General features: G+C 41.0%; 1 protein-coding gene across 50 annotated transcripts in view; it reads right to left on the bottom strand.

Annotated features, from left to right (window-relative positions):
• Positions 1-27,774, bottom strand: part of REV1 (REV1 DNA directed polymerase) — a 91,167-nt gene that overhangs the window by 41,689 nt on the left and 21,704 nt on the right. For 31 of the 50 annotated variants that reach the window (XR_014051874.1, XR_014051882.1, XR_014051881.1 and 28 more), the window contains 4 exons: positions 22,390-22,450; positions 20,895-21,021; positions 7,758-7,926; positions 10-162 (listed from right to left, as the gene is read on the bottom strand). Coding sequence is in view for 21 of the 50 variants with exons in the window: in XM_081484343.1 (XP_081340469.1) it covers positions 10-162; positions 7,758-7,926; positions 20,895-21,021; positions 22,390-22,440 (500 nt within the window). In the remaining 29 variants the exon portion in view is untranslated. Of the gene's footprint in view, positions 1-5; positions 163-7,757; positions 7,927-20,894; positions 21,022-22,100; positions 22,162-22,387; positions 22,451-27,774 lie in introns of all 50 variants that reach the window. The other 19 variants (XR_014051887.1, XR_014051879.1, XM_081484349.1 and 16 more) reach the window with 6 other exon arrangements.

Genomic DNA, 27,774 nt, shown 5'->3' with positions numbered 1-27,774 from the left:
CACACTTACACCCTGTCGTTAAGCTGCTTGGTGATGCTGCTGGGACCGGGCAGGGGGTCCTCAGGTTTGCACACAGGATTAAAGTTGAGACTTTTTTGCACAGAGGACTGCTTGCTGTACAGCTGATACGGAATGCAGGACAGGAGTCGTCCAGCTTTGATGCTAAAACAAAAAAGTCAGACCAATTTAAGAGTTTAATACTTGGGGTATATGAGCTTCACAGAAAATGAATGTTCTCAATAACAGGAGTATTCCACCAACAGCATGCCATCACTCTTTCTAGTTTATTCCTTCCTCCTTTGTTTTAGTGGTCCTAATAATAGATAATTTTACTTAAACAGGAAGAGACATGTGTGAAATTTTAAAAACTAGTGGCCAACAATCTCACATTGAGGAGGGGAAAACAAAACTAGAGAATAGGATGAGAAAAGTTTAAATACAGAGCTGGACTAGTCAATATTTTAATCATCATGACTTTAATATTAACCACAATCTTTCCCCAAAATCACTGCAGATGGTGACTGCAGCCATGAATTTAAAAGATGCCTTCTCCTTGGAAGAAAAGTTTTGACAAACCTAGACTGCATATTAAAAAGCAGAGACATTACTTCGCCAACAAAGGTTCATATAGTAAAAGCTATGGTTTTTCCAGTAGTCAGGTATGGATGTGAGAGATGAACCATAAAGAAGGCTGAATGCTGATGAACTGATGCTTTTGAGCTGTGGTGTTGCAGAAGACTCTTGAGTCCCTTGGACTGCAAGATCAAACCAGTCAATCCTAAAGGAAATCAATCCTGAATATTCATTAGAAGGACTGATGCTGAAGCTCCAATACTTTGGCCACCTGATGCAAAAGGCCGACTCATTTCAAACGACAGCTGACTCAATTAGAAAAGACCCTGATATCAGCTGGGAAAGACTGAAGGCAGAAGGGGGCGACAGAGAATGAGATGGCTGGATGGCATCACTGACTCAAATGGACATGAGTTTGAGCAAACTCCAGGAGATGGTGAAGGGCAGGGAAGCCTGACATGATGCAGTCCATGGGGTCGCAAGGAGTCGGACAAGACTGAGCGACTGAACAACAACTACAACAACAATCTTTCTCCAGTTCACACACAACCATCAAGGTTTTCTCAACCCATCTCACATGTCAAATTTCCCCAGAATAACGGGACTGATGAAGATCCCCAGTTTCTAAGATTCATGTCCGGTCTATTATATGTGAAGGCCTGTAATGTGAAGGACAAAATAAAGAACCTCAACTTTAAGTAAGTAATTTATACCATTTTATATCTATAAGTGTGATAGAGACAAGGCCACTAGAAAACAGGAACTTAGAGAAGTTATCATATACATCTATGTATCCTCTTCCAAACATTCACTATCTGCATATCCAACATCACCGGGATAAATCAGGGGGCATGAGTAGTATAATACTGGACAGTCCTGGCCCATTAACAGACACTCCCAAACACCTATTGTAACTAAGAACTAAAACCGAGTTCATTTAACTAATATTTGCTTTCTAATAAACTGAGTTACATAGGGTTACTGTGTCTTTAAACAAATTATTTTCAATTCAAAACTGAAAAATTTCAAAGCATGTGTGGCTTTAAAACCTAAACTACATATTAAGAAAGTCACCCTTTAACTATTTAGGAAAAAATGAATAAAGAGTAAAATACTTTTCTTATTATCTGACAAATTCAAAAGTTTTGATGTTTTCCTCAAAGGGCATTCCACAAAACTTAAAAAAAAGTAAGAAATTACTGAAGTGGCTTAAACAAACAAACCAATTTAAAATACTGAGTCAACAACTGTGAATACTGAAAAACATAATATCCTAAAAATGGAAATATATCATGTTACAAACTAAGTCCTTTATGTAATTATATCAGTATACAATTCCCCCTAAAACACCTTCAACTGTAGGTAGCATTACTAAATATGCTAAATATGTACAGGAAAAGTGGCATGATTCACAGCGCTGGCAGCTTTCTGTGGCCACAGAGCAACCAGAGCTAGAAGGTCCACGGGAAGGATATCGCAGCTTCTGCGGACAGTGGGAAGGCAATTGAGGCCTCAGGGGATGGCGCGGGGGCGGCTGGGGGATGGCGCGGGGGCAGCCGGGGGACAGCGCGGGGGCGGCTGGGGGGACGGGGGACAGCGCGGGGGTGACCGGGGCACAGGGGACGGGGGACAGCGCAGGGGTGGCCGGAGGACAGCGCGGGGAGGGACAGGGGACAGGGGACAGCGCAAGGGCGGCCAGGGGACGGGGGACAGTGGGGGGGGGGGACGGGGGACAGGGGACAGCACGGGGGTGGCCGGGAGGATGGGGGACAGCGCGGGGGGGGGGACAGGGGGACGGAGGACAGCGCGGGGGCGGCTGGGGGACAGCGCGGGGTGGGATGGGGGACAGGGGACAGCGCGAGGGCGGCCAGGGGACGGGGGACAGCGTGGGGGCGGCCAGGGGACGGGGGACAGCGCGGGGGCGGGACGGGGGACAGGGGACAGCGTGAGGGCGGCTGGGGGACGGGGGACAGCGTGGCGGGGGACGGGGGACAGGGGACAGCACGGGGGCGGCCGGGAGGATGGGGGACAGTGCGGGGGGGGGACGGGGGACGGAGGACAGCGCGGGGGCGGCTGGGGGACAGCGAACAGCACGAGGGCGGCCAGGGGACGGGGGACAGCGCGGGGGCGGCTGGGGGACAACGCGGGGGGGTGACGAGGGACAAGGGACAGCACGGGGGTGGCCGGGGGACGGGGGACAGCGCGGGGATGGCCGGGGGATGGGGGACAGCGCGGGGGCGGCCGGGGGACAGCGTGGGGGGGGTGACGAGGGACAGGGGACAGCACGGGGGCGGCCGGGGGACAGGGGACAGCGCGGGGGCGGCCGGGGGACGGGGGACAGCGCGGGGGTGGCTGGGGGACAGCGCGGGGGGGTGACGGGGGACAGGGGACAGCGCGAGGGCGGCTAGGGGACAGTGCAGGGGGGGACAGGGGACAGCGCAAGGGCGGCCGGGGGACTGGGGACAGCGCGGGGGCGGCTGGGGGACAGCGCGGGGGGGGACAGGGGACAGCACGAGGGCGGCCAGGGGACGGGGGACAGCGCGGGGGCGGCTGGGGGACAGCGCGGGGGGGTGACGAGGGACAGGGGACAGCGCGGGGGCGGCCGGGGGACGGCGCGGGGGCGGCTGGGGGACAGTGTGGGGGTGACCGGGGCACAGGGGACGGGGGACAGCATGGGCGGGCGGGGGATGGGGGACAAGGGACAGCGCGGGGGCGGCCGGGGGTAGGGGGGACAGCGCGGGGGGGGGACGGGGGACAGCGCGGGGGGGGGACGGGGGACAGGGGACAGCGGGAGGGCGGCCGGGGGCCGGGGGGATGGGGGACAGCGGGAAAGAAGTAGGAGCTTCAGGGAACAGCGAGCAGGAGGGGGCAACAAAAGTAACAGATTCCAAAACAAAGGCCAGAAGCGGAGTTTTAATGAAGCATTTGGACAGTAACTTTAAGTAGAGGATTTATTTGGCAAAAACAGAACTATGTTCAGCAATGTGGAACTGAACGTTATTTTTCATACAAAGTTAAAAGCACATTGTATTTCCTTCCTGACCACTTGCCCAGTCCCCATCTTTTCGAGAGAGAAAATCTTCATCTAAATTATTTCATCTGATTGATGACTGTCATTTGTAACTTTATTGCTACTTCTGTCTTGGGTATTCCTTTGGAAAAGGTGTATGGATTCATTACATATTCTAATGTATTGTCTATAGATTATAAGATAAAGTCAACCATGTATCTGCTGATACTTTTTAAGCTGACCTGTCTTTATACTTAGAAATGTCTCTTAATAGTAGGCTTCCTTGGTGGTTCAGATGGTAAAGACCCTCTTGCAATGCAGGATCCCTGGGTCGGGAAGATCCCCTGGAAGAGGAAATGGCAACCCACTCCAGTAATCTTGCCTAGAGAATTCCATGAACAGAGGAGCCTGGCAGGCTACAGTCCATGGGGTTGCAAAGAGTCAGGCATGACTGAGCAACCATCACTCACTAAATATGCTAAGTACTAAATTACAACAATGGAGAACATTACTAGTGACAACACACTTCAGTTCTCATTTACCTAAATAAATTTACCATCAGGCTAAAGTTAGTTTTTATCAAGACAACAGATTACATTCAAGTAAGAGAATGAAAATCCTAAAACTGGACTATTTATTAATTTCCTTTATTCTTTATCAAACTAATTTTGCTTCCTTTAACAACCGGTCTCCACTGCCTGGCCACAGATCTTTTGTCTTCTTAGCATCTCCTATCTTACCTGCTCCCTCAGCCCCAGCAGCGGAGGGACCTGGCCTTACCTTGAGCGTCTGCCTGCTTCATCACATACAGCACAGCTGGGACTAAGGGGTAAGCGGAGATTGAAACGGTGCCCGATATGCCAGGTGCACGTCAGAAGGAAGACCCAAGTGCAACAAAGCCAGGACGTGCCCCGTTATCATGCTGGCTTCTCCCAGCCTCCTGAGAGTTTGCTGGCTGACCAGACTTTGAAGGTGCTCTCTGTGGTCAACACTGATCACACACAACCCCTATGAAGACTGAGGTCACCTGGCAGAACCTAAGGCTTATATAACTAAGCCCATGGAGACTGACAAAAGAGAGCCAATTTTAATACTGCAGGTTTCTAACCAGACATCCTCAGAAATGCTCAGTAAAAGCAACTAAAGCCCAGCGCACTATAATAATGTTAGACAAGGAATTTTTTAAATTTAAAACCCAAACCACTATACATCCGTTGTACATTCCTAACTGTCATGACATATCCATCTGTCCAACTACAGACATGGCAGAAGCGTTATCTGAAGGTATGTTTTTAAAAGATCTTCTTTTAAGAAATCTCTCAGGGATTAACTTGTAACATTTTCTAATTTTATTGCTTATCCTAAGCACAAAGGAACTGTATATTTTCTACTATTTTTAAGAAAAAAACAGCTGAATACCAAATATCAAAATCCAAATTTCAAGATCAAAAGGAGTTTCACTTTACCAAAAGATATTACTACATGATTTCTTTAAACAGTGGACTTCCTTCATACACCAAAAATAGACTCTGGTATATATAAAAGAGTTTACATCTATTCAGTGTATCAGATGCAGATGCATACTCACTGATGTGAAATATTCACTTACTTTGGGGACTCTTCACTCTTGGTTTGTCCTCTAGCCCCAATAAACTTATCTCTAAAGTAGAACTTTGCTTCTAACAGTCCTCTAAATCATTTCCCATGCTGACAGTTATAACCAGAATCTGGAAAATTTTGTAAAAATCGAGATATGAAAGTCACTGCGTTGATTTCTATTCCAAACTCTGTAGTATCACTGCAGCAATACTATCTTCTTTAGATGATGAAATTCTGCACATCAAATGTCATATGGTTCCAGTCAACGTCCCAGTCATTCTCTCCTAGAAAACCCCTGTCTAACACCGTATATTCATCTGCCCATCCAATTCAGGCCATCTGTCTTCTTCCTCATTCAAAAGTGAATTTAAAGCAAGAAAGGAGAAAATTATGTGCTAAGGAAAAACTGAACTGTTTTTGCCTTATATTCTATCACTAAACAAAAATTCTTCTTCATTCATTCAACATTAAAATTCCCTTTGCCCCCACCTCTCTGATCACCTAAGCTTTCCAACCACTCACCAAGATCATACAAGCTCAGAAAAGGAAATAACAGGTATGAACACACATATATAACTTGTTGTCCTTTATCCTACAGGACCCAAACTGCTTTTTATTTTTCACTACAAATATTGAGAGTTAAGCTATTCATAGTCATTCTTTAGCTCCTAAAAACGAAGAATATATTTTCTTATAAATATTATCTACAACATGGGGTGGGAGGGGACTGAAATGTGTGTACTGGGTAGTTGGCTACAGTCCATGGGGTCACTAAGAGTCGGACACGACTGAGCGACTTCACTTTCACTTTTCCCTTTCATGCACTGGAGAAGGAAATGGCAATCCACTTCAGTATTCTTGCCTGGAGAATCCCAGGGATGGTGGAGCCTGATGGGCTGCCGTCTATGGGGTCGCACAGAGCCGGACACGACTGAAGCGACTTAGCAGCAGCAGCAGCAGCAGCAGCAGCAGTCTATATGAATAATTTGGCTTTCTGGAAGCCAAATGCACTTTTTCCCTAAATGCACCTTTGACCTTCTGGAATTGATTTTTCTAATACTCGGTCATGTTTATAGAATAAAAATAAAATAGCATAGCAGCAGCAGCTTCTTCTGTATTATGCCTCTATAATATGTGAAGCATTGTGCTAGGTAGTTTGCATGAATTATTTCTAGTTTTCACATAACCGTAACGGGTAGACAGTGGTCTTCTTTTACAAATGAGGAGACAAGGTTCAGAATGGCTGCACTCCTGCTCCTGTTACAATCCAAGATGAGAGAGACCCTGAACAGTTGAGCTGGCACATGAACCCAGGTCTGTTTCCAGAGCCCAGGCACAGCCTTTCCACAATATACTGCCTCTCGTGAATCTATGCTGCTGTACCTGTGATACAGAAGACCTGAACAAGTCTAAATCTACCAAATAAATTAGTTTAAGGTGTCAGAATTAATGAAATTTAGGGTAAGAAAAAAAGCTTTGGCAGTTGACTTAAATAATTTCTAAGTTTGTGTCATTAACACTCCACTATACAATCTGACCATTCTCTCATATACTGATTACAATCCATTCACACATAAAATTATGATTTTAATACTTTCACTTTTAACTTTCAATCACTCATATAAATTATATGTGAATCACTTAAGTTCTAGCTCATCCTCAATTTCAGATGATGTATTTTATGTCAGGAAGTTACTAAGAATGGCCACCACTGATTTAAAACACACCAATTCCATACCAACAGCCAAGCAACTGGAACTGAAAAATAGTATTAATAATAGTATAAATAGTATAAATAATAGTATAAATAGTATAAATAAATAAATAGTATTAATAATACTGCAAACTGCTCCCCCTCTCCAAGAACTTCAGGTCCACATTATCCTCATCTTTTTCCCCCTAGCATGTACTAAATTTTAACATATGATATAAACTTACTCACATATTGTTTATTATGTATTTCCCCCAGTAGAATGCAAGCTCCAAGAAGTAAGGGAGGTACTCTGTTTTGCTCAGTGATGTGTTTCCCAAGTACAAAGTGCACTGCCTACTGATAACAGGCGCACAAACGTTGGCTGAATGAGTAACATGCTTAGTCAAGCCCTTCCATCACTGTCTCCTGCTGTTACTTGAGTCATCTTCCCTAAGTTCTGGGAGCTGAGGACGCAGGAACACTAACATCCTATGCAAGGCTAAAGAGTACAGTTGAACTATTATGCAAGGCTAAGGAGTATAGTTGTTGTTTAGTTGCTAAGTCGTGTTCGACCCTTTTGCAACCCCATGGACTAGAGCCCGTCAGGCTCCTCTGTTCATGGTGTTTCCCAGGAAAGAATACTAGAGTGGGTTGCCATTCCCTTCTCCAGAGGATCGTCCTGACCCAGGGATCAAACCTGTGGCTCCTGCATTGGCAGGCGGGTTCTTTACCACTGAGCCACCCAAGGAGCAGAGCAGTGTTGTTTAAGACGTTGATTACTCTTCACCCTTAAGTTAAAAGGTACTGCAAGTTAGGTAAGGATTTATAATACAAATAAGCATTCCAATTTCTAAAAACGCTTTAATTAAAAATTAAACTTACCTTTCCACAATCCATTCTGGTCGAATTACTTTTTCTCCCTTTAACTCTTTGATTTTGGCATTAGGAAGATTTGTGGCAATGATGTGTGTTGTTTTGGATCTGGAATAATACACGTGATACTGGCCTCCATGTAACATCATTAGCTTTCTCAATTCCTCAGCAGATGGATCTATAAAATTAATAATAAAACATGCTGAAAGTTATTTATATATAAGAAAGTAGAAGTAGAGCACTAGCTGAACAATCCCTTCAACTGGATGATCTAAAGAACACATCACTGGTTCACTTTCTCCTTGGCTGTGCCGTCAATAAACAAAGCTGGAAGGAAAACCACAAAGTGGTAGAGCTATTTTGCCTTATTCAGCACAGCCGATTCTCCTGGCTACTAATAGTCAACCAACACAAAAACATCTACTGCCAGGCTTCCCTGGTGGCTCAGTGATACAGAATCCACCTGCCAATGCAGTACACCTGGGTTCGATCCCTGGTCTGGGAAGATCCCACATGCTACAGAGCAACTAAGCCCGTGCACCACAACTACTGAGTCTGTGCTCTAGAGCCCGGGAGCCGCAACTACCGAAGCCCGCTCACCCTGGACTTCGTGCTCCACGAGAGAAGTTACCACAATGAGAATCCCGTGCACCACAACCAGAGAGGAGCCCCCATTCACTGCAACTATATAAAAGCCCATGCACCAACAAAGACCCAATGCAACCAAAATAAATAAAGTTATTTTTTAAAGACTCATCCACATAAAAAAAATCTTAGAAAAGCAAAAACAAAAACATCTACTGACAAGAGATGCCTAGAAGAACAGACAGGCACCTCAAGTAATGAATCTGATACTGACAGTAGTGCAGGATTATGAAACAGTGAGGATTCTTTACCACAGCTATATGACCTCGATATTTTTGTTATGCTTAAAAATACTATGAGCAGACTTATTGTAGGGCTTGTTAGACTTTACTCCTATGAAGCTATCTAAACTTTTATTTAAGAAAATACAAGAAAAGTTAAAATAATCGTATTTGGTTTCCTAATATGAACTTGCATCAAAGCCAAAAAATAAACCAAAACAAATAAAAAATATCACCAACCAACAAGCACTGTTTTATCCCCAATTGTTTCAAATTATTTTATTCATAATAAAACACAGAAAAATATCTTAAATATGGATCAGTGTGGTTTATGCTTTCCCATAAAAATGTCTGACTCAATAAAGTTATGTTATGACTGGCATTACTAGTATCACATTAAACTAATTATTTTCAATAGCTCTTCTATTTCTTTCAATTTTTATCCTAAGAAAAGGAAAGGAAAGTGAGTCACTCAGTCATGTCCAACTCTTTGAGACCGCATGGACTATACAGTCCATGCAATTCTCCAGGCCAGAATACTGGAGTGGGTAGCTTTTGCCTTCTCCAGGGAATCTTTCCAACCCAGGGAGTGAACCTAGGTCTCCCACATTGCAGGTGGATTCTTTACCAGCTGAGCCACAAGGAAAACTCTGCATTACACCTCCCGTAGCAACAGCTATTGGGGGGTGATAGCCACAGGAAGCTTGTGTATCCTCTTGGCTATTCAAGTAATAGATTGTCTTTAAGCACAAATAATACAAATCCAAGCATTTAAATGAGTACTTTTATTAGAATAACTACTTCAGTGAGTTTGGGCCTTTAGAAGAAGAAACATGTTCCCTTAACAGGAATTTGGTAAGGGTTTTTATCCTGAACGACCTAACCTTACACCTAAAGGAACTAGAGAAAGAAGGACAGACAGAATTCAAAGTTAGTAGAAGGAAAAAAATCATCAAGACGAATAATATCAGAAATGAAAAAAGTTAAAATGGACACCATGGAAATACAAAGATTTCTAAGAGACTACTGTGAGCAGCTATATATGAATAAAATGGACCACCTAGAAGAAATGGACAAATTCTCAGACAGGAATAATCTCCTTAGACTGAACCAGGAAGAAACAGAAAACACGAACAGATCAATTACTAGTATTGAAATTGAATCAGTAATTTCAAAACTCCCAATAAAGGCTTTCCTGGTGGTCCAGCGGTTAAGAATTCACCTTGCAGTGCAGGGGACGCAGGTTTGAGCCCTGGTCTGGGAAGATCCCACATGCTGAGGAGCAACCAAGCCGGTGTGCCACAAGGACTGAGCCCAGGAGCTGCAAGTATTGAAGCCTGCACACCTAGAGCCTGCGCTCTGCCACAGTGAGGAGCCCACGCACCACAAGGAGAGAGTCGCCTCCACTTGCTGCACCTAGAGAAAGCCCACGCAGCAACAGCTAAAAAAAAAAAAAACCCCAACAAGCAGAAGTCCAGGACCAGATGGCCTCACAGATGAATTCTACCAAACAACTAGACAAGCGTTAACACCTATCCTTCTGAAAGCAATCCCAAAAACTGCAGAGGAAGGAACACTTCTGACCTCATTTTATGAGGCCACCATCATCCTGATAACAAAACCAGCCAAAGGTATCAGAAAAAAAGAAAATTACAGGCTGCTATCACTGATGAACACAGATGCAAAAACCACCAACAAAGTACTAGCAAACCAACTCAAACAATACATTAAAAGGATCACACAATGTGATTGAGTGGGATTTATCCCAGGGATGCAAGTATTTTTCAACATCCAAAACTCAGTCATCAACAAATTGACGCATAAAAACCATACAATAAATATCAATAGACAAAGAAAAAAATTTTAAGAAAATTCAGCATCCATTTATTATTAAAAACTCTTCAGAAAGTGGGCACAAAGGGAACATAGTTCAGCATAATGGAGACCATGTATGACAAACCCAGAGCTAACACCATGTTCAATGGAGATAAGCTGAAAGACTTTCCTCTGAGATTAGGAGCAAGACAAGTATGCCCACTCTAACCACTTTTATTCAATATAATCTTGGAAGTCTTAGCCACAGCAATCAGAGAAGAAAAAGAAACAGAAGGGATCCAAACTGGAAAAGTAAAACTGTCACTGTCTGCAGATGACAGGATACAATTAAGATGCTACCAGAAAGCTAGTAGAACTCATCAGTGAATTCGGTAAAGCGGATTATGAAGTTAATGTAATAGAAATCCACTGCATCTCTGTACACTAAGAACAAAATATCAGAAGCAGAAATTAACAATCCCATTTACCATCTCATCAAAAACAATAAAATACCTAGGAATAAACCTACCTAAGGAGACAGAAGACCTGTACTCAGAAAACTGTAAGACGCTGATGAAAGAAACCGAAGATGACAGAAATGATGGGTGTCTTCCCACACCCCATGCTCTCAGACGAGAAGAATCAGTATGAGAGGTGGGACTGGATGATAGTTGAGACCCCTTACAAAGCTAGCATACAACTCTAGGCACTAAAACCATTATCTCCAGCAAACAAAATCTGGAGACTGAAAGCAAAGCAGGTCATATCATGCCCAATTTTACAGATAAAGGAACAAAAAGGAGAATAATGTAAATGATGGAAAAAATACATATAAATTGGCAAGATTTCAGAAAAGGTAGGTCAACAACTCACATATCCTGCTTATCAAATAAACTACAATGTCTTATACACTTAACAAGTACAAAACTGAAGTTTAAAGTCACATAACAGAAAGTACTTAAAAGCAAGCAAGGTCTCTACTAGTGGCAACAGAATGTGGTACAGGGCAAATAGTGCAGGAAGTGGGAAGTCCTGAGGGCTAGCCTGGCTGTGAGAACTAGCTAGGTGACCCCCACACCGGCTTCCCACCATATGTGGTTCAGTGTGATGAAGGTCAAATGGGATAAATGGAACAAATGATCTCTAACATTCCTTTCAGATCTAAAATATAAGGAATTTATTTAGCTTTTGGACAAATTCTCTATCACTGCCTCACATTCCATTACAAATAGATTCCATTACATCAAGTACCACCATGGAAAACAAAAATCAGTATTACAAAGTCAATTCTACAACCAAAAAGAAAAAAGTAACGACCTGGTTAAAATAAACCATCTTTTATGATACATTTTTTCCAGACTCCTGTTTCATTTAGTTTGTCCTCTATGAAGGAAGTTCTACATCTGATACTATTGCATGTAAATAGTACTTGTTAAGGGGATCAAAGATTCAAGGGGTCTTCACTTATATTATTCCCTCAATAAGCAATGTTATCAACATTATCATTACTATACACGTATCTATTATATATTTAAGTGTGCTTATATGTATATCATCACACACCCTGAATTGCCAACATCAACTCCCAATCTGTCCACTAAAGTATCAGCCAGTAGGGCTTTCCCGGTGGCTCAGTGGTTAAAGAATCCACCTGCCAATGGAAGAGACATGGGTTGGACCCCTGGTCTGGAAGATTCCACAATCGATGGAACAACTGAGTCCGTGCACCACAACTACTGAGCCTGTGCTCTAGAGCCTGGGAGCCCCAACTACCAAACCCCATGCACCCTAGAGCCCATGCCCCACAACAAGAGGAGCCACAGCAAGGAGAAGCCCTGGAAGAGCAGAGAGAGAGCAGCCCCCACTCTCCACAGCTAGAGGAAAGCCCAGGCAGCAACAAAGACCCAGCAAGGCCAAAAATAAATAAAAGAATCTCTTAAAAAACAAAAAAAGAAACTATTAAAAGAAAATACCAGCCAGAAGATCAAAGACAGATTTGAAAAGTGTAATCTATTCTTTTCAACTGCAGCTTCACTATGAGGAAAGGCAGTGGTGGGCAGAAGCCATCACGATATATGAGCAATATGCTCAGAAAACCTCTTAACAAAGCAACTGGGCAATCATGTGGAATTCCACGACTTTTACTAGCAATGATTCTAAAAATTTGATATAGAAATTTAAGATCAGTTGACAGTTTCCCTAAGCCATTATATTTAACAAAATGTCTTAACAGCAATTTACACAATACTTGGCATATCCTGAAATAGACTATGTACTCTCAATACAGTCATGTCCAACTCTGTGACCCCATAGACTGTAGCCAGCCAGGCTCCTCTGTCCATGGGATTCTCAGGCAAGAATACGAGAGTGGGATGCCATTTCCTTCTCCAGGGGATCATCCCAACCAAGGGACTGAACCTGTGTCTCCTGCATTGGCAGGTGGATTCTTTTACCACTGAGCCACCTGGGAAGCCCCAATAACTCCTGCACAAAATAACAAGGGAATATTTTTACAAATGGTAACAGTAAGAATTAAACTTGAAAATATTATTTTTTCTTTCCTATAGTTGGCAGACACTTAACATGTGTCCTTTCTAGTAGCACCAACATATATATATATATATATATCAATTTGATTAAAACACACCAACTCTCTGCTGAACAAAATGAAACTGTCATTTCCTGTTTTATAATCATAAGCAGATAAAAAGAACTGAGGAAAGAGAATTCACGTTAATTCAACACCTAGTCAGTCATGTACTTCCATACTCTATCTCAGTTAAACCTCACTACTGGTGATTCCAAGCTTGGCATCACACATTCTTTCCAAGATTATTAATGTCACTGCAATGTTCTTCTTACCAAAACCAAAAACACGCATGCTCTGGATAATCTGGATAACCACGACTTCTGCGCAGGTTTTATTTATGGAGGTACTGGGAATGCTTTAAACATCACATGCTAATGAAAAGAACAGAAACCAACTTAAGGTACAAAATATGCACTTTCATCAAATGAAGATCAAAATCATCAAGGTACACTATTTAAATGTTGATTATGTAGTGACAGTCAGAACAGACAAAATTAGTGGGGGAAAGGGGTCAATAAGAAACACATTTGGGGATTTCCCTGGTGGTGCAGTAGATAGGAACCCACCTGCCAATGCAAAGGACACGGGTTCGATCCCTGGTCTGGGAAGACTGCACATGCTATGCAGCAACTAAGCCTGCATGCCACAACTACCAGAGCCTGCGCACTCAGGGCCCTCGAGCTACAACTACTGAGCCCGTGGGCTGTAACCACCCAAGCCCACACCCCTAGAGCCTGCACTCCATAACAGGAGAAGTCACTGTGCTGCAACAAAGGGTAGACCCAGCTCGCCACTACCAGAGAAAGCCTGTGCAAAAAAAAAAGCAACAAAGACCTCAGTTCAGTTCAGTTCAGTCGCTCAGTCGTGTCCCACTCTTTGCGACCCCATGAATTGCAGCATGCCAGGCCTCCCTGTCCATCACCAACTCCTGGAGTCTACCCAAACCTATGTCCATCGAGTCAGTGATGCCATCCAACCATCTCATCCTCTGTCGTCCCCTTCTCCTCCTGCCCCCAATCCTACCCAGCATTAGGGTCTTTTCCAATGAGTCAACTCTAGCACAGTCAAAAATAATAAATAAAAAACCCAACACATTTGCTGGATATCCACATGCAAAAGAATGAAGTGATTTCATAACATACACAAAAATTAACTCAAATGGACTAAAGACCTAAATGTAAGTCCTAAAACTATAAAACTCTGGGAAGAAAACACAGGGGAAAAGCTTTATGACATTGGATTTAGCAATGATTTCTTAGACACAATGCCAAAAGCACAGGCAACAAAAGGAAAAGCAGATAAATTAGACTACATGAAAATTCAAAACTTCTGTACATAAAGGACACAACCTGTGGAATTGGAGACAATATTTGGAAACCGAGATCACTCTAATAAGGGGTTAATAGACTATATAAAAAAAGAATAGAAATTCAACAAGAACAAAATATCCAATTTAAAAATGGCCAAAGGACTTTAAAGATGATATACATATGGCCAACAAACATATGAAAAGACACTCAACATCACTAATCATTAGAGAAATGCAATTTAAAATCCCAATGAAACATCCTTTTAAACCAAAATTCTGAGCTCCTTCAGCATCCTGAAAGATGTTTTTCAGATAAGAGGACTGTAACACGGCAACATTTCAAGTTTTAATAAATCTAAAAGCAAGTTCTAAAATGTCTCTTATAGGTTGAACAACATATACACTTTGCTTTTCTGTTACGTGTATCCTTGCTTGACAAAACACAAGATACATCAAAGAACATTTGATCAACTAGAAAATAATTTACCTAAGCTATCTATATTTCTCACTGAGTAGAATGGCACAATTTTTTAAACTTACAAATATTTTATAAAGAATATTTTGCAAATCTGTAACAATTATATTCTGTAATACTCCTACTGTTAATTTTACAGAACATTCTTCAGGAATATTCTCTATGCAATCAAATTTAACATTAACTAAAACCAGCCATATTAAGAAACAAGTTAAGCATAGAAAAGGTAAAAGGACCACAGTTTGGGCCTAAAGCTCCACATGTGAAATTCCACCACAGTAAATGCCATCACGTAACATCAGAACAGCCACTGAAGACCACTGTCATGTCTCTGGGCACAGCTTATAAAAAGGTTGCTCACTTGGCTAAAACATATCCTATAAAAAAACACATTCTATAAATTTTAAAATCTTGCACAAAAGTTTTTTTTTTATCTTTATTGAGAAAACAGTCTCTATGCATACCATTTCACTCTGCATATCCAAAAAAGCTTGACTAAATGATGGCCTTGTCACATGCATGACAGAAAGAAGCCAATAGCTGTTTATACCTCCTGTGGTCTTACGGTAGTCAATACCCTTCAATATTTCATTTGAGTCTCACAGTCGTATAAATTAGAAAGATAATTTAGCATTTTGTTTACAGCTGAGGAAATGAGACAATGTGTCCACAATCACCCAACTACTGTGCAGACCCTTGGTCTTCTAACCCCTGTCCATCATTACTTTCTCCAGTAGCCATGCTCTCTTGACCCCTCTCGTCAGCAAGTGCATCAGACTTACTACCAAATTAAACTAAAAGCCACATACGCTCAACCAAACAAAAACTGAAGAAAAGTTTCAAAAGCCTAAAGAACCTCTAGTAGGAGCAAATACCCTTCAGACTCTGGCAAAATTACAGGGAGTGGTATAAATTAACACAGTAAGTCTCTCCCACATAGGAGGTTAAATTCTTCCATTCCTGGATTCACAAGATCAGAGTCCCACAGGAAATGGGAGGAGATAGCATGTATGTATGCACAGAAAATAACTCCTGGAAGGCATCCATTTCAAAAGAATTATATCAGAGCATTATATGGACTCTGTCCCTAAGTCACATCTGTATGCTCAGAAAGCATCAATGTTAAGGTTCAGTTTTCAAGCAGATCTCTACCACTTAGAACGTCAGTCTGTTATATGTGTATATTCCCATTTCATTTTGTAGTCATATTTGCAGAATGTCTCTGCCTGCCCCATTTTTCCACAGAATTCAGTAGCGCCAAAGTCCCCAGACCTGGTTTCTGATCCACCTACTGAAAAAGGCAGAAAATTACCCCAACACTTCTTTCCATATTAACTATCCTGATCCAACCTCACAGAAGAGCAATTACAGCTCCCTAGACCTGAAGCACTAGCTGACCCAAGCTTTCACCAAGATAAACACACCCAGGGCCTGTCTCCCAGAGATTACAATCCAGTAAGCCTAGAGTGTGGCCAATGTCTTATTTAAAAACTAGAGACTTAAGAAAATGGAGTTGAATTAGCATACAAGTGAACACATTTTAACATTCTGATGCACAAGCACGACACCCTGTCACTCATTCACACACTCAGCTAATATTGACTGAGATCTCCCAATATGCTGCGCAAGCTCCCAGCCCTTGGTGCTCCCGTCTGTGCTCACTGGGCAGACAGAAAGTCAGTCAGATAAATACCAGTCCAAGTGCAAGTAAATTCCATGAAGAGAGATAAAGCTGGATAAGAGATGAGAGATTTATTTCAGACAAGGCTGATCAGGAAAAGTCTCCTGGAGAAGGTAACATCTGACCGAGGCTTGAATGATCAAGACTTGGAGGAAGAGCTGAATGGAGGCCCAGGGGTCACTACACAAAACGGGCTGACTCCCCAAAACGTAATACATTTAAAAACCTGACAAAAGAAAACAAAACTTGGGTGTTTTGTTTTCTAGCCAAAATGCTCTGAAATGTCTATACTATGGACCAGCTTAGGGAAGGAGGCCAATCTAATTAATGAATGAATATGATTCCAGTTTACAGAAGTGAGGCAAGGAGCTATTCATCACAGTGAGAGCACAAACAGCTGCAGAGGAACGACAAAGTACAAAGACCAAACTAAGATATCAGAATAATTCTGCTGAGCAAAATTAGAGAATGTCAGGAGAAAATGGAGGTGAGGGTTAGGACAAGAGCGCCTTTACCCATTTTCATCTAGAAAACATCAATTTATCCAAAACCAGTTTAAAACATCAATTCTACCTCAAAGGCTTACTTTTGTCTGTGTTGCTACCACTTGCCTTTGTCCATATCTAATGTTCAGAGACTGACTTTTTCATCACAAAATCCATATTCTCCACCATTGTCATCTCTGTTCAAACACAATTCCTAACACACAAGCAGCATAAGAAATGTATTTGCTTAATTAATCAACATAGAGTAAAATGGAATGAAAGGTTTAAAGATTGGAAAACTTAACAAAGATGTCAATTCCTCCCAAATTGAGCTATAGGTTTAATGTAATTCCTAGCAAAATCCCAGCAAGGCACCTATTTTGTAGACACAGAAAAGCTTCTCCTAAATTTTATGTGGAAAAGCACCGGCTCAAAAAAATAGCTAGAACAATCTTGACAAAGAAGAATAAAACCGCATAATATACCTGATATTACATCTTACTATATAGGACCATAATCAAGATTATGTGGTACTGGTGAACAGACAGACGCATATTTCAATGGGATAGAACACAGAACCCAGAAACAGACCCACCCAAATATGGCCAACTGATTTTTGAGAAAAGTACAAAATGGAGGAAGAACAGCCTTTTCAACAAACAGTGCCGGAGCAAGTGGATATCCACAGGTCACAAAAAACAAACAGAAATAATCAATATGGACCATGAGCTTAAATATTAAACATAAACCTGTATAATTTTTAGAAAAAACTAGGAGAAAATCTTTAGGATCTAGGACTAAGCAAAGACTTTTGACTTGAAAGCACAATCCGTAAAAGTAAAGGTTGGTAAATTGGATCCCATCAAAATAAAAAACTTCTGTTCCAAAAACGACTGTGTGAAGAGCGAGAAAGACAAACCACAGACTGGGAGACAATATTTGCAAACCACATATCTGACGAAGGAGTAGTATCAAGAATATATAAAGAACTCTCAAAATTCAACAGTAAAAAACCAAGCAATTCAACTATAAAACAGGCAAAGGACACGTATAGACATTTCACTGAAGAGGAGGGCAGGTAGCAAAGTAACCCATGAAAGGAGGCTCGGCACCACCAGCCAGCAGGCAAACACAAACTGAAGCCACCATGAGACGCACTGCACATCAGTTAGAATACCTACAGTAGACCCAACAAAAAACCCAGCCTGTCTTAACAGAATGCAGATGAGGATGTGGAGCAACTGGAATACAAACTGAAACCACAAAGAGATATCACTACATACCTATTAAATGTTTAAAACAGAAATCACTAAATCCTAACAAGGATGCAGAGAAACTGAATCGCCCATAAATTGCTTGTGGGGATGTAAATCGTACAGCCACTTGGGAAAGAGTTTGGCAGCTTCTCAAAAAAATAAAAACCACGCAACGACCATATAACCCAGCCAACTGCACCCTTATGTTCATACAAAAACTCGTACATGAGTGCTCACAGTCAAAAAGAGGACATAATCCAGACATTCTTAAATGGGTCAATGGTCAATCTGTGGAAACATTCATACCATGGAATACAGCTCAGTAATAAAAAGGGTAAAACTAATGATAAACACAACAACTTGGATGACTCTCCAGAATATTATGCTGAGTAAAAAAAGCCAATTAATTCCAGAAGGTAACATACTGTATGTTCTATTTATGTAACATTGTTGAATTGAAAAAGTACATGAATGTAGGCCAGACTAGCAGTCACCAGGTGCTTAAGGAAGGAGCAGTGTGGCTACAGAAGGGAAGCGGGAAGGATCCTTGTGTGAAATGTTCTGCATCTTGACTGTATCCATATCATCCATACTCTATCCTAATTGATATAGTACTATCTTTTTTAAGATGTTACACTGTGGAAAAGTGGTCAAGAGTCATGGTCTTTCTATTTTTCTGAGTGTGAATCCATAGTCAAAAAATTTTTTTATTAAAAAAAAATGAGTTAGAAGGCAAAGAAGAGAACTTAGAAGGGAAGAGATGCTGTTTGGGAGGAAAAAGAGAAGAGAGAATAACAGAGGCAGAGTATCCAGAAGATGGGGGATCTTATCTCTAAACTCAAGTTCAAAACTATGTTGGAAGGGATGGGGGTCACCAAACAGAGGTTCAGATGGCAGAACTGGGAGCTTTAAAGGAATCAAGGAAACCTGGAACATCAGTTAAAGTCTGTGAGGAGTGTGAGTAAGAGTCAACATTATCGTACAGTATTCCCCACTGTCTCAATGAATCCAAAGCACTAGTCTTTACTTGCTGAGTCATCACAGAGGTCTTAGATTCTGTTTCATCTATAAAGCTGCAAAGCAGTCACTGAAAGTGGAAATTTTTTCTAAAAACAATTATACCACCACAACTTGCATGTCCCTATAAAAATCAACTTAATGGAACTGTATTTATGGAATTATAATGTAATCCTAACAAAACCAAGAATAAAAACTATTATTATTATCCCTATCTTAAAGGAAAGGACAGGGATAATAAAAGGTCCAAATGAGAAAATGTCTTACAGTCACATACAAATTAGTGATGAAAGTAATTTGGGATTCCAAATTCTCAACCATGGTAGTGATTACTACAACATTCATTTTCTTCTCCCTCACACAAAGAATCTCCTTTTCCTCCTCTCATGTAAATAAGGGTGCCCCTGTAAACTGGGGACTTCCAAAACTGGCTAACGTAACAAGGAATGTTTATGTCTTTTTATTAACATCTTTAGTCTTTTATAATGCATCTCAGGAAAGTCTGTGGAGTTTGAATGTTCCAAGATGCCTATGTAGAAAAGATGCATGTGAATTTTCCCAAAGTTGCAGCAGTACTGGTTTTGAGTTCGCATTCCTAGACTAAACTGTCAATGATGCCTGATAAAATGCAATCAGGCAACATTACTGCTTAACCGAAACTTAACTTTAATCAACAAATACCTCAAGTGTCACGCACATCACCGCAGGGGCACCAAGGACACAAGAGTAAGGAACTGTGGGAGTGGCGCTCCTGCTCTCCTGTCTAGTAAACCAGCGACTACAGTGAGATCCAACAAACGCCAGGATGTGAGTAAACGCAAGGAACCACAGCCCCAAAGAACCACGAGAAGCCACCCCCACCGAGAGCAGGACAAGAGACAACCAAAGGGAAGTGGTTCACGGAGACCTTAAAAACAAGTAGCTAACAGCCAACTAAGAAGTGGAGAGGAAAAGTGGGCTTCTGGATGGCTGGTAAAACAGGAAGCTGACGGTTGACATTGTAAATTAAAATTTTCAACCTCCTCTCCAATTCACAGAGAAAAACCATCCTGTCCCTTCCAGACACTGGACTCAATGACAACAGGCATGGCAGGAGGAGAGGAGGAAAAAAAATACAGCAGGAGAGTAAATGAGATTCTACTTCCTAAACAGTGAGAACTGGGCCCTCACCTTTCCTGTTGGCAACCAGATGCCAGCTGCTGGGTTTACACCCTTCTCAAGACCGGATGCTGAGAACCTGACAAACACGCTTCACCTACTCCTGCATCAGCCCCAAAGGACCTCTGGACAATTACAGCTGAAGTCACCAGGGGAGGGTCCCTACAAGGTCCCCCTCTTCGAGGCTCACAGTTTACAAAGCCCCACATGTGTGATGAGCTGTTTAAACAGGAGGAGACTACAACTTTTCATTTTAAACTTCATCTGACTTTTAAAAAAACCACATGCTTTGATAAAAAGTAAAGTAAGACCATGGCAAGCAAAGGTGAGATGGAAAGGAAGCGTGAGGAAAGAGTAACTAAGCAGAGGGTCCTACTTCTATCTTTTTTATATGCAAGATAAATAATTAAAAACAGAATTTAAAACAAGTCACCCCAATCCTAAAAATAGGTACACGCCAAAATGAGATAAATAAAAAGTAAGAAGCAGTCAACCTGTGTATCCATTAACATAGATGGCAACTCCGCTAAAAATTGTCGATGACGTTCCGTCCTTCTGGATAGCAGCGTCTGATCGAAACTGTTGCTCCAATTTCTGGACCTTGGCGGCCATATACCCACCCTAGAATTCAAGAAAAGGTAAACTAATCATAAAAGTTTTATTTCCTTCCCAACTTTCCATTTTAAAAAGAAATTTAAAAAAAAAGACCTTACTCTGTGATAGCGATCAACATACACAGATGACATAGGGCATAATGATAACATAAACCATAATTCAAGGTGATACAACAGGCAGGTCAAGGGAGACTTTTCCTGTCAACTCAATTTTTAATAATTCTGTCCGTAACATTGTAAAGCAGTTACCCTCCAATTAAAGAAAAATTCTATCACATTCTTACAACAGTGAGTGCTATGTTAAAAGAGGGAAAAGGTTAAGTCTAGAATAAGTATAATATCACAGAATATTGCTCTTATCTACAAAAGTTATGCCCAAGTTTAAATCAATTAAAAATTTGACAAGTGGTCAGTTAGAGTATATTTTAGACTGTGCTTCCACTATCTTCTCTGTATAGTAAGCTTAACATCAAAAACTTCAAGTAAAATGAAGCTGACTGACAAACCAACACAGTTACCCATATGTGTGGATAAGAATACAATAAACAATTCAGTGGTTAAGTTCTGGATCTAATCAATCTGATAGTAGTACTAATATTCATAACACCAACCTAAAAAAGGAATGTAAAAACATTATGACTTCTGCTAAAGACTTTTAGAAATCTATGAATTCAGCTATACCTTTCCTGAACACTGAAATAATTAAGCTAAATCTATTAAGACTTATCAATCTTACTTTATTTATAAAGTCTTCAAAGTAAAACTGTAGATGTCTAGAAGTGGTATATATTTTTCCCCAAATGGAAATGACTTTAATATTGTTTTTGATTATTCAAATATCACATGCCATTAAATTTTTTTTTTCTTTTCCCAGAAAAGAAGAAAATTTAAATTAGCTGTGATCCATTCCCTGCTAACATTATGGGATCCTACTTTCAAAGCTTATTTCTGTGTCTCAGAACACAAGAGGTTTTACACACATAGGATCACATATAATATTCCTTTATACCACAAGACCATCCTGCCAGGTTAGCACACAGCTAAATGATGGGTACATATTCTTCTATGCTACAGAAGATAACTTACTTGACCAATCCCCTGTTACTGGATGTCTCCATTTTCCTGTTTTCTAGGATTATTAGCAAATCTGTGATAAAATGATGATATAATAAATTCTGTGCACTAGAACATTTATTTCCTCAGGACAAAATTTCTCAAAGTTTAAGTTTTCAATATACTGTGAATACACACAGAGAGTTGGTATCTAAAGTGATTTACAATTTAGAAAAGACCTTAAACCACATTATAAACTAAAAGAAGAATGAAGAATACCTAGACAGTTCAATATAATTATTTTTATTCTTTTAAAACACACCCATTTTTCCCAGTCATCTTCAGCTCTCTTTCTCCATCCACCTCGTCTCATGGTGGAGCTTCTGTATTAGGGGGGAAGAAAAAAAGAAATACTTCAATTTCTTAACAAACTGTACTACTAATTGATACTATATTTCAATATCAAGAAAAATGAGAAAGTAAAATAAATTCAAATGTTCAATTCACTAAAGTTGAAAGTATAATACTGAGGAAATTTTTCCAAAGCGTATCATTCTCCTACTTCACCTCGAAACACCTTGCAGATAAGTATCAGGTTGAAATATCAGACTTTAATTACAACTACTTTAATTACAACTAATTTTTATTTTTGGCCATGCTGTGCACATGTGGGATCTTAGTTTCCTGATCAGGGAACAAGCATCCTCTGCATTGGAAGCATGGAGTCTTAACCACTGGACCACCAGGGAAACCCCTTCAATTTTAACAGGAAAAACTTTTACGCATTTCTGAGCATCAATCCTAACACTCACTCACATAAAATCCAAATCCAACTAACATACTGTGCTTACTTGTTAACATTAATTAGTGTTAAAAGAACCTAAAAAACCATTTCCCTCCATAAACTGTCCTAAAATATGGCTTTTGAACTCTGTATTTTTAAAAAATTAATTATTTTATTTTTTGGCTACACCACACGGCATGCAGGATCTTAGTTCCCAACCAGGAATTGAACCTGCGCCCCCTACATTGGGAGTGCAGTCTCACCACTGGACCATCAGGGAGCTCCGTTGTTTGTGTCTTTGCTGTTACATATTGCATACTGAAGAGTGCAGTCATATGACCAAGCACACATAGACAAGAGTGCAGTCCCAGTGTAATTCATCTTTTATGCAAAAATCCTAAAAGAAGTCAATCAAAGCAGTGTAATTAAGGGACATGATGCAGAAAGATTATCACTGATAATAAATTAGTAAATCTGGAATTCTCCTTAAGGGAACACATGACCAGCTATACCATAAAGCCACCAAACTGGCTCATCTCAAGTGTCAACTAGCTTAGTAGTGATAAAGGTATAAATCAAAGCAGACATTACATGAATCTCCTTGTAAAGTCGAATTCTCCTAATTCAAACAGCTACATCCTGGGACATGACTGCATTATCCTTCACAAAATTAATATGAGCTCCATGTTTTTTCTTTTAGTAACTATATAGGTTAATACCAAATGGTTACCATACACCACTGAAGAAGTCTTATACATTATCCAAGTTAAACTGGTTCTGATATGGTTTAAAACAATCTTTTATTGAATAACATTTAAAAATAGCCACACTTTATCCACATATATCAGCTGATATTTTCCTTCAAATATTTCTTTCTTAATATATATAGGATTTATAATATCTACTTGCTGACTTTATATTAATTATAAATTTTTACTGCCTACACTTAAAAGGGACCTGAAAGACATGCAGAGATAGTCTCAGAGTTATAACTCCAACAGAGACACAAGGGGCAGGTAGAAAGGGCTCTGAGAACAGGAGGCACAGTGGTTAACCCTGATGAGGTGCCGTGGGTGCAGGAGGGGAGAGTGGCTGTTTTGTTTTGTCTCTGACAAGTAAAGGCATGTGTTCACCCTGAGTCCCAGGACAGCCATCAGTGCTGTTTAATACCTCTTCTGGTCTCAACAGGCTCACTCTGTCCAGTCTGTTCCCCCAAGACCTCTCTTATCTTAAAGGAGTCTGGGAAATGCAACCACATAGTTCTTGACTTTGACTCCACACATCTGCTCTTACAAGTGAAAAGTGTGGGCATTCTGGTCACTGTACATTAAAAACCAGTACTAACAAAAATTACAGGAAACCATTAATCTGCTAAACGAAGGTGAGTTTAAGAACAAAACACATTTTAAAAGTTTAATTCACCTGACCTTTAAGAGCCTCATTGTAAAAGGTCAATATGAACATCTTTATTGATGGCTTAATGAGGGAGATCTCACTGACACAAAATTTCTTTGAAGAAAAGTTTTAAAGGTTCTCCCTCTTCCCAAATAAAGCTATCCCAGACCAAGTTTTGAAAACGAAAAGCAATGAAGGGCTGAAAAGGTAATTTCATCAAATTTCGAAAAATGTAATTTGACCCATGTACTGCAAACTCCTACCGACCCAGGACTCAATAAAAGCCAAGAAAACAGGAAAGGAAACACGAAATGCACTTCATTTTACACGCTCAGATTCTCCTTCGAAAAAACTCCATGACAGACAGTAAACTCGGTTATCTGGCCGACTCTCCTGCTGAGGAGGAGGAAAACTAGACAAAACATTGTTTAAAAAGATAGCCGCAAGGCACAGGAGGCTGAGCAAATAATGGAAAATTACTGGGCCAAGATTCGGCAGCTGATAGAGGAGATGTGCTATCACATCACCTCCCCAAAAGGGGAGACCGTCCCCTCTGGCTGAGAATACAAGCAGTGAGCGCTAAGGGAGTGCCAGCTGGGGCTCAGGGTCGTCCTGGGACAAAGCTCTTCACATCTGGGCTGAGGGCCCCAGGGTCAGAGTCTACTGGAGGCAGGCAGCCCAGAGCACCCTGCCCAGGGTCATCCCAGCCTTACGCGACCCGGTGACCCGGGCTGCCCCACAGCGCCTGGCAAAAGGAAATGTGGATGCTCTGAGGAGACAACTTCCTAAACTCCATATATCTCTACACACGGGCTTGCAAATACAGTATTTGGCACATAAAAATAACCAGGCACACAAAGAAATGATCACATGAACCAAGAGAAAAAAAAACAGAAGAAACAAACCTAAACAAATTCTAGGAAAGGAAATTAATGTAGACTTTAAAGTGACAGTGCTTACTCTGCTCAAAGAGGGTAAAGACAAACTTCAGACTATTGGTAAAGAACTGGAAAATATCAGAAGTAACTAGACAGTAACTCTCAAGTGAAAAAAAAACAATATTAGAAATTAAGAATGCAATGAACAGATGAAAGCAAACAAAGAATAAGTGGAATAAGTCAGAAGAAAATGTCCAGATATGGAGCATATGGGTAGAAGGGAAAGAGATACAGAATATACACAAGAAAGTCTAATTTTAGTAAATTGTGGGGGTAAAGAGGAAAAAGAGAAGTTATGTTTAAAGAAACAATGGCTAAAACATAGTGTAAAACTGATTAAAGATATCAAACTACAAGTTCAAGAAGCCCAATGAGTTCCAAACTGGAAAAAAAATATAAAGAACCTATATCTAAACATATAATATTAACACTATGAAAAACTAAAGACAGAAAAAAAAAGTCTTAAAAGTTGTCATGGATGGGAAAAAAAGATCCTGTTCAAAACACTGTAATGAAACAGACAGCTGTTTTTTCCACAGAAACAAGAGAACCAGGAGACAACAGTGCTGAAAGAAAATGATCACTTAGAATTCTACACCCAGAGGAAAATTCAGCCAAGAAAGATGAAATAAAGGCTTTCTCAGACAAATAAAAAGAGGTTAATGTCACCAGCAAAGTTGTCTAAAGAAAATTAGAAAGTATATCCCTTAGGTAGAAAGAAAATCCTCTTAGGTGGAAGATCAAAAATACAAGGAAAACAGTAAAGAGCTCCTTGAACCAATGCTAGAAACTGACTTAGTAAAACCACATGACAATCAGATACTGTCTGTAGCATAATGGTCAGAACATATGAATCAAAAAACTATGAATCTAATCCAGGCTCTGCCTCTAACTGGCTTCATTAACCGCTGGTCAACTGCCATCTCTCTGATGGAGTCTCAATTACTGTATTACTGAGGTCTCTTACTATCAGAGGTTTGGGTAGTTGACTACTAGAGTTCCCCTTGGAGCCTTACACAAGACACACTAAATAACTATTTTCAGAAATGAAACATAAAAAATTAAAGCGAAACATCATATGACATCCCTTATATGCAGAATCTAAAAAGAAATGATACAAATGAAATTTTTACAAAACAGAAACAAGACTTACAGACTTAAAGAGAAAGAACTTATGGTTACCAGGGAAGGGATAGTTTTCCAGTTAGACATGCACACTGCTATATTTAAAACGGGTAACCAACAAGGACTTACTATACAGCACAGGGAACTCTGCTCAATGTTATGTGGCAGCTGGAGGGGAAGGGAGCTGGGGGAGAATGGATACATGTGTATGAATGGCTGAGGCAGAGTTGCTTTGCTGTGAACTGATACTGTTTCTGCTAACCAATAAGGATCATGGAAAGAGTCTCTGCCTGTGCTCAGAAGCTGTATCAGGAAAAGGAGGACCACAGTAGAGGCCTGATCTGCTTCTTCAAACAGGACTTTACCTAGAATGGGAACCTCAGCTTGACAGAGACAGCAGCCCTCAGACGTAACACATCCTCTAGGTTCCAAGCAACCTTCTGAATTATAGTATGTCCTCTCAAGAACACCCTTTAACAACAAGCCATTCAGTTATCAAGCCAGACTTGTACATAAAAACTGCCTTCTAGTTTTCAGATGAAACTCTTGCAGACTGGGTTCCCAATCTAGTTCCATAGTACATAGCGGCCTTGAGGAAAGTGTTTCACATTGCAGAGACTGTAATGCACAACCTAGAATAACCAACTAACCTTGCCTTATTCAAGCATTAATGTAGAAGCCAATTTCTGGGTTTTTAAAACTTAGTTTAAGAAAATGGACAAAGAATGAATTCATGTATGCAAAAGTACCCTGATCTCTAACATTGAGGGGGTGTGTGCTTAGTCATGTTTGACTCTGTGACTCTATGGACTGTAGTCCAGCAGGCTTCTCTGTCCATGGGGATTCTCTAGGCAAGAATACTGGAATGGGTTGCCATTTTTTCCTCCAGGGGACCTTCTGGACCCAAGGATCTGGACCCCAGGATCTGGACCCCAGGATCCGGACCCAGGTCTCCTGCATTCAGGCGGAGGATTCTTTACCACTGAGCCCTAGCTATTATTATACAAATACTCTACCCAGGCCACAGTGTGAAAATCAAATGAGACCACATATGTGGAAACCCCTTGAAGAGCGTAAGATACAAATGTCTTTAAGTAAGCTATCCGTCTGTAGATTTAGCGACACAAGACCTGAGCTCTAACCCCAGCCCTGCATCTTGTCTCCTGCACTGCAGGAAGATTCTTTACCAGGAAAGACCAAATTCACCTTTTAGGCTTCAAGTAATGAAATCAGAAAGACAACCACATGGGAGGCACCATGCGGCCCTGCCCAGGGGGTCTACATAGGCCAGCAGCTGCCAGATGAGGCGAGTGTGAGGCCAACAGGAGAGCAGCTCCAGGAGCCCAGGAGCCCAGATTTCCCAACTCTCTCATGCTCTTACCAGAGGTATTCAAAACATTATGAAGAGTGTCAGCACGGTCCTACTTACTGAAACTATACTGAGATTACTGACACACGATTTCAT

This window comes from Giraffa tippelskirchi, chromosome 4, assembly GCF_054371585.1.
Source record: "Giraffa tippelskirchi isolate mGirTip1 chromosome 4, T2T-mGirTip1v1.2.pri, whole genome shotgun sequence".
NCBI lineage: Eukaryota > Metazoa > Chordata > Mammalia > Artiodactyla > Giraffidae > Giraffa > Giraffa tippelskirchi.
This window is presented reverse-complemented; position numbering and strand designations above follow the sequence as displayed.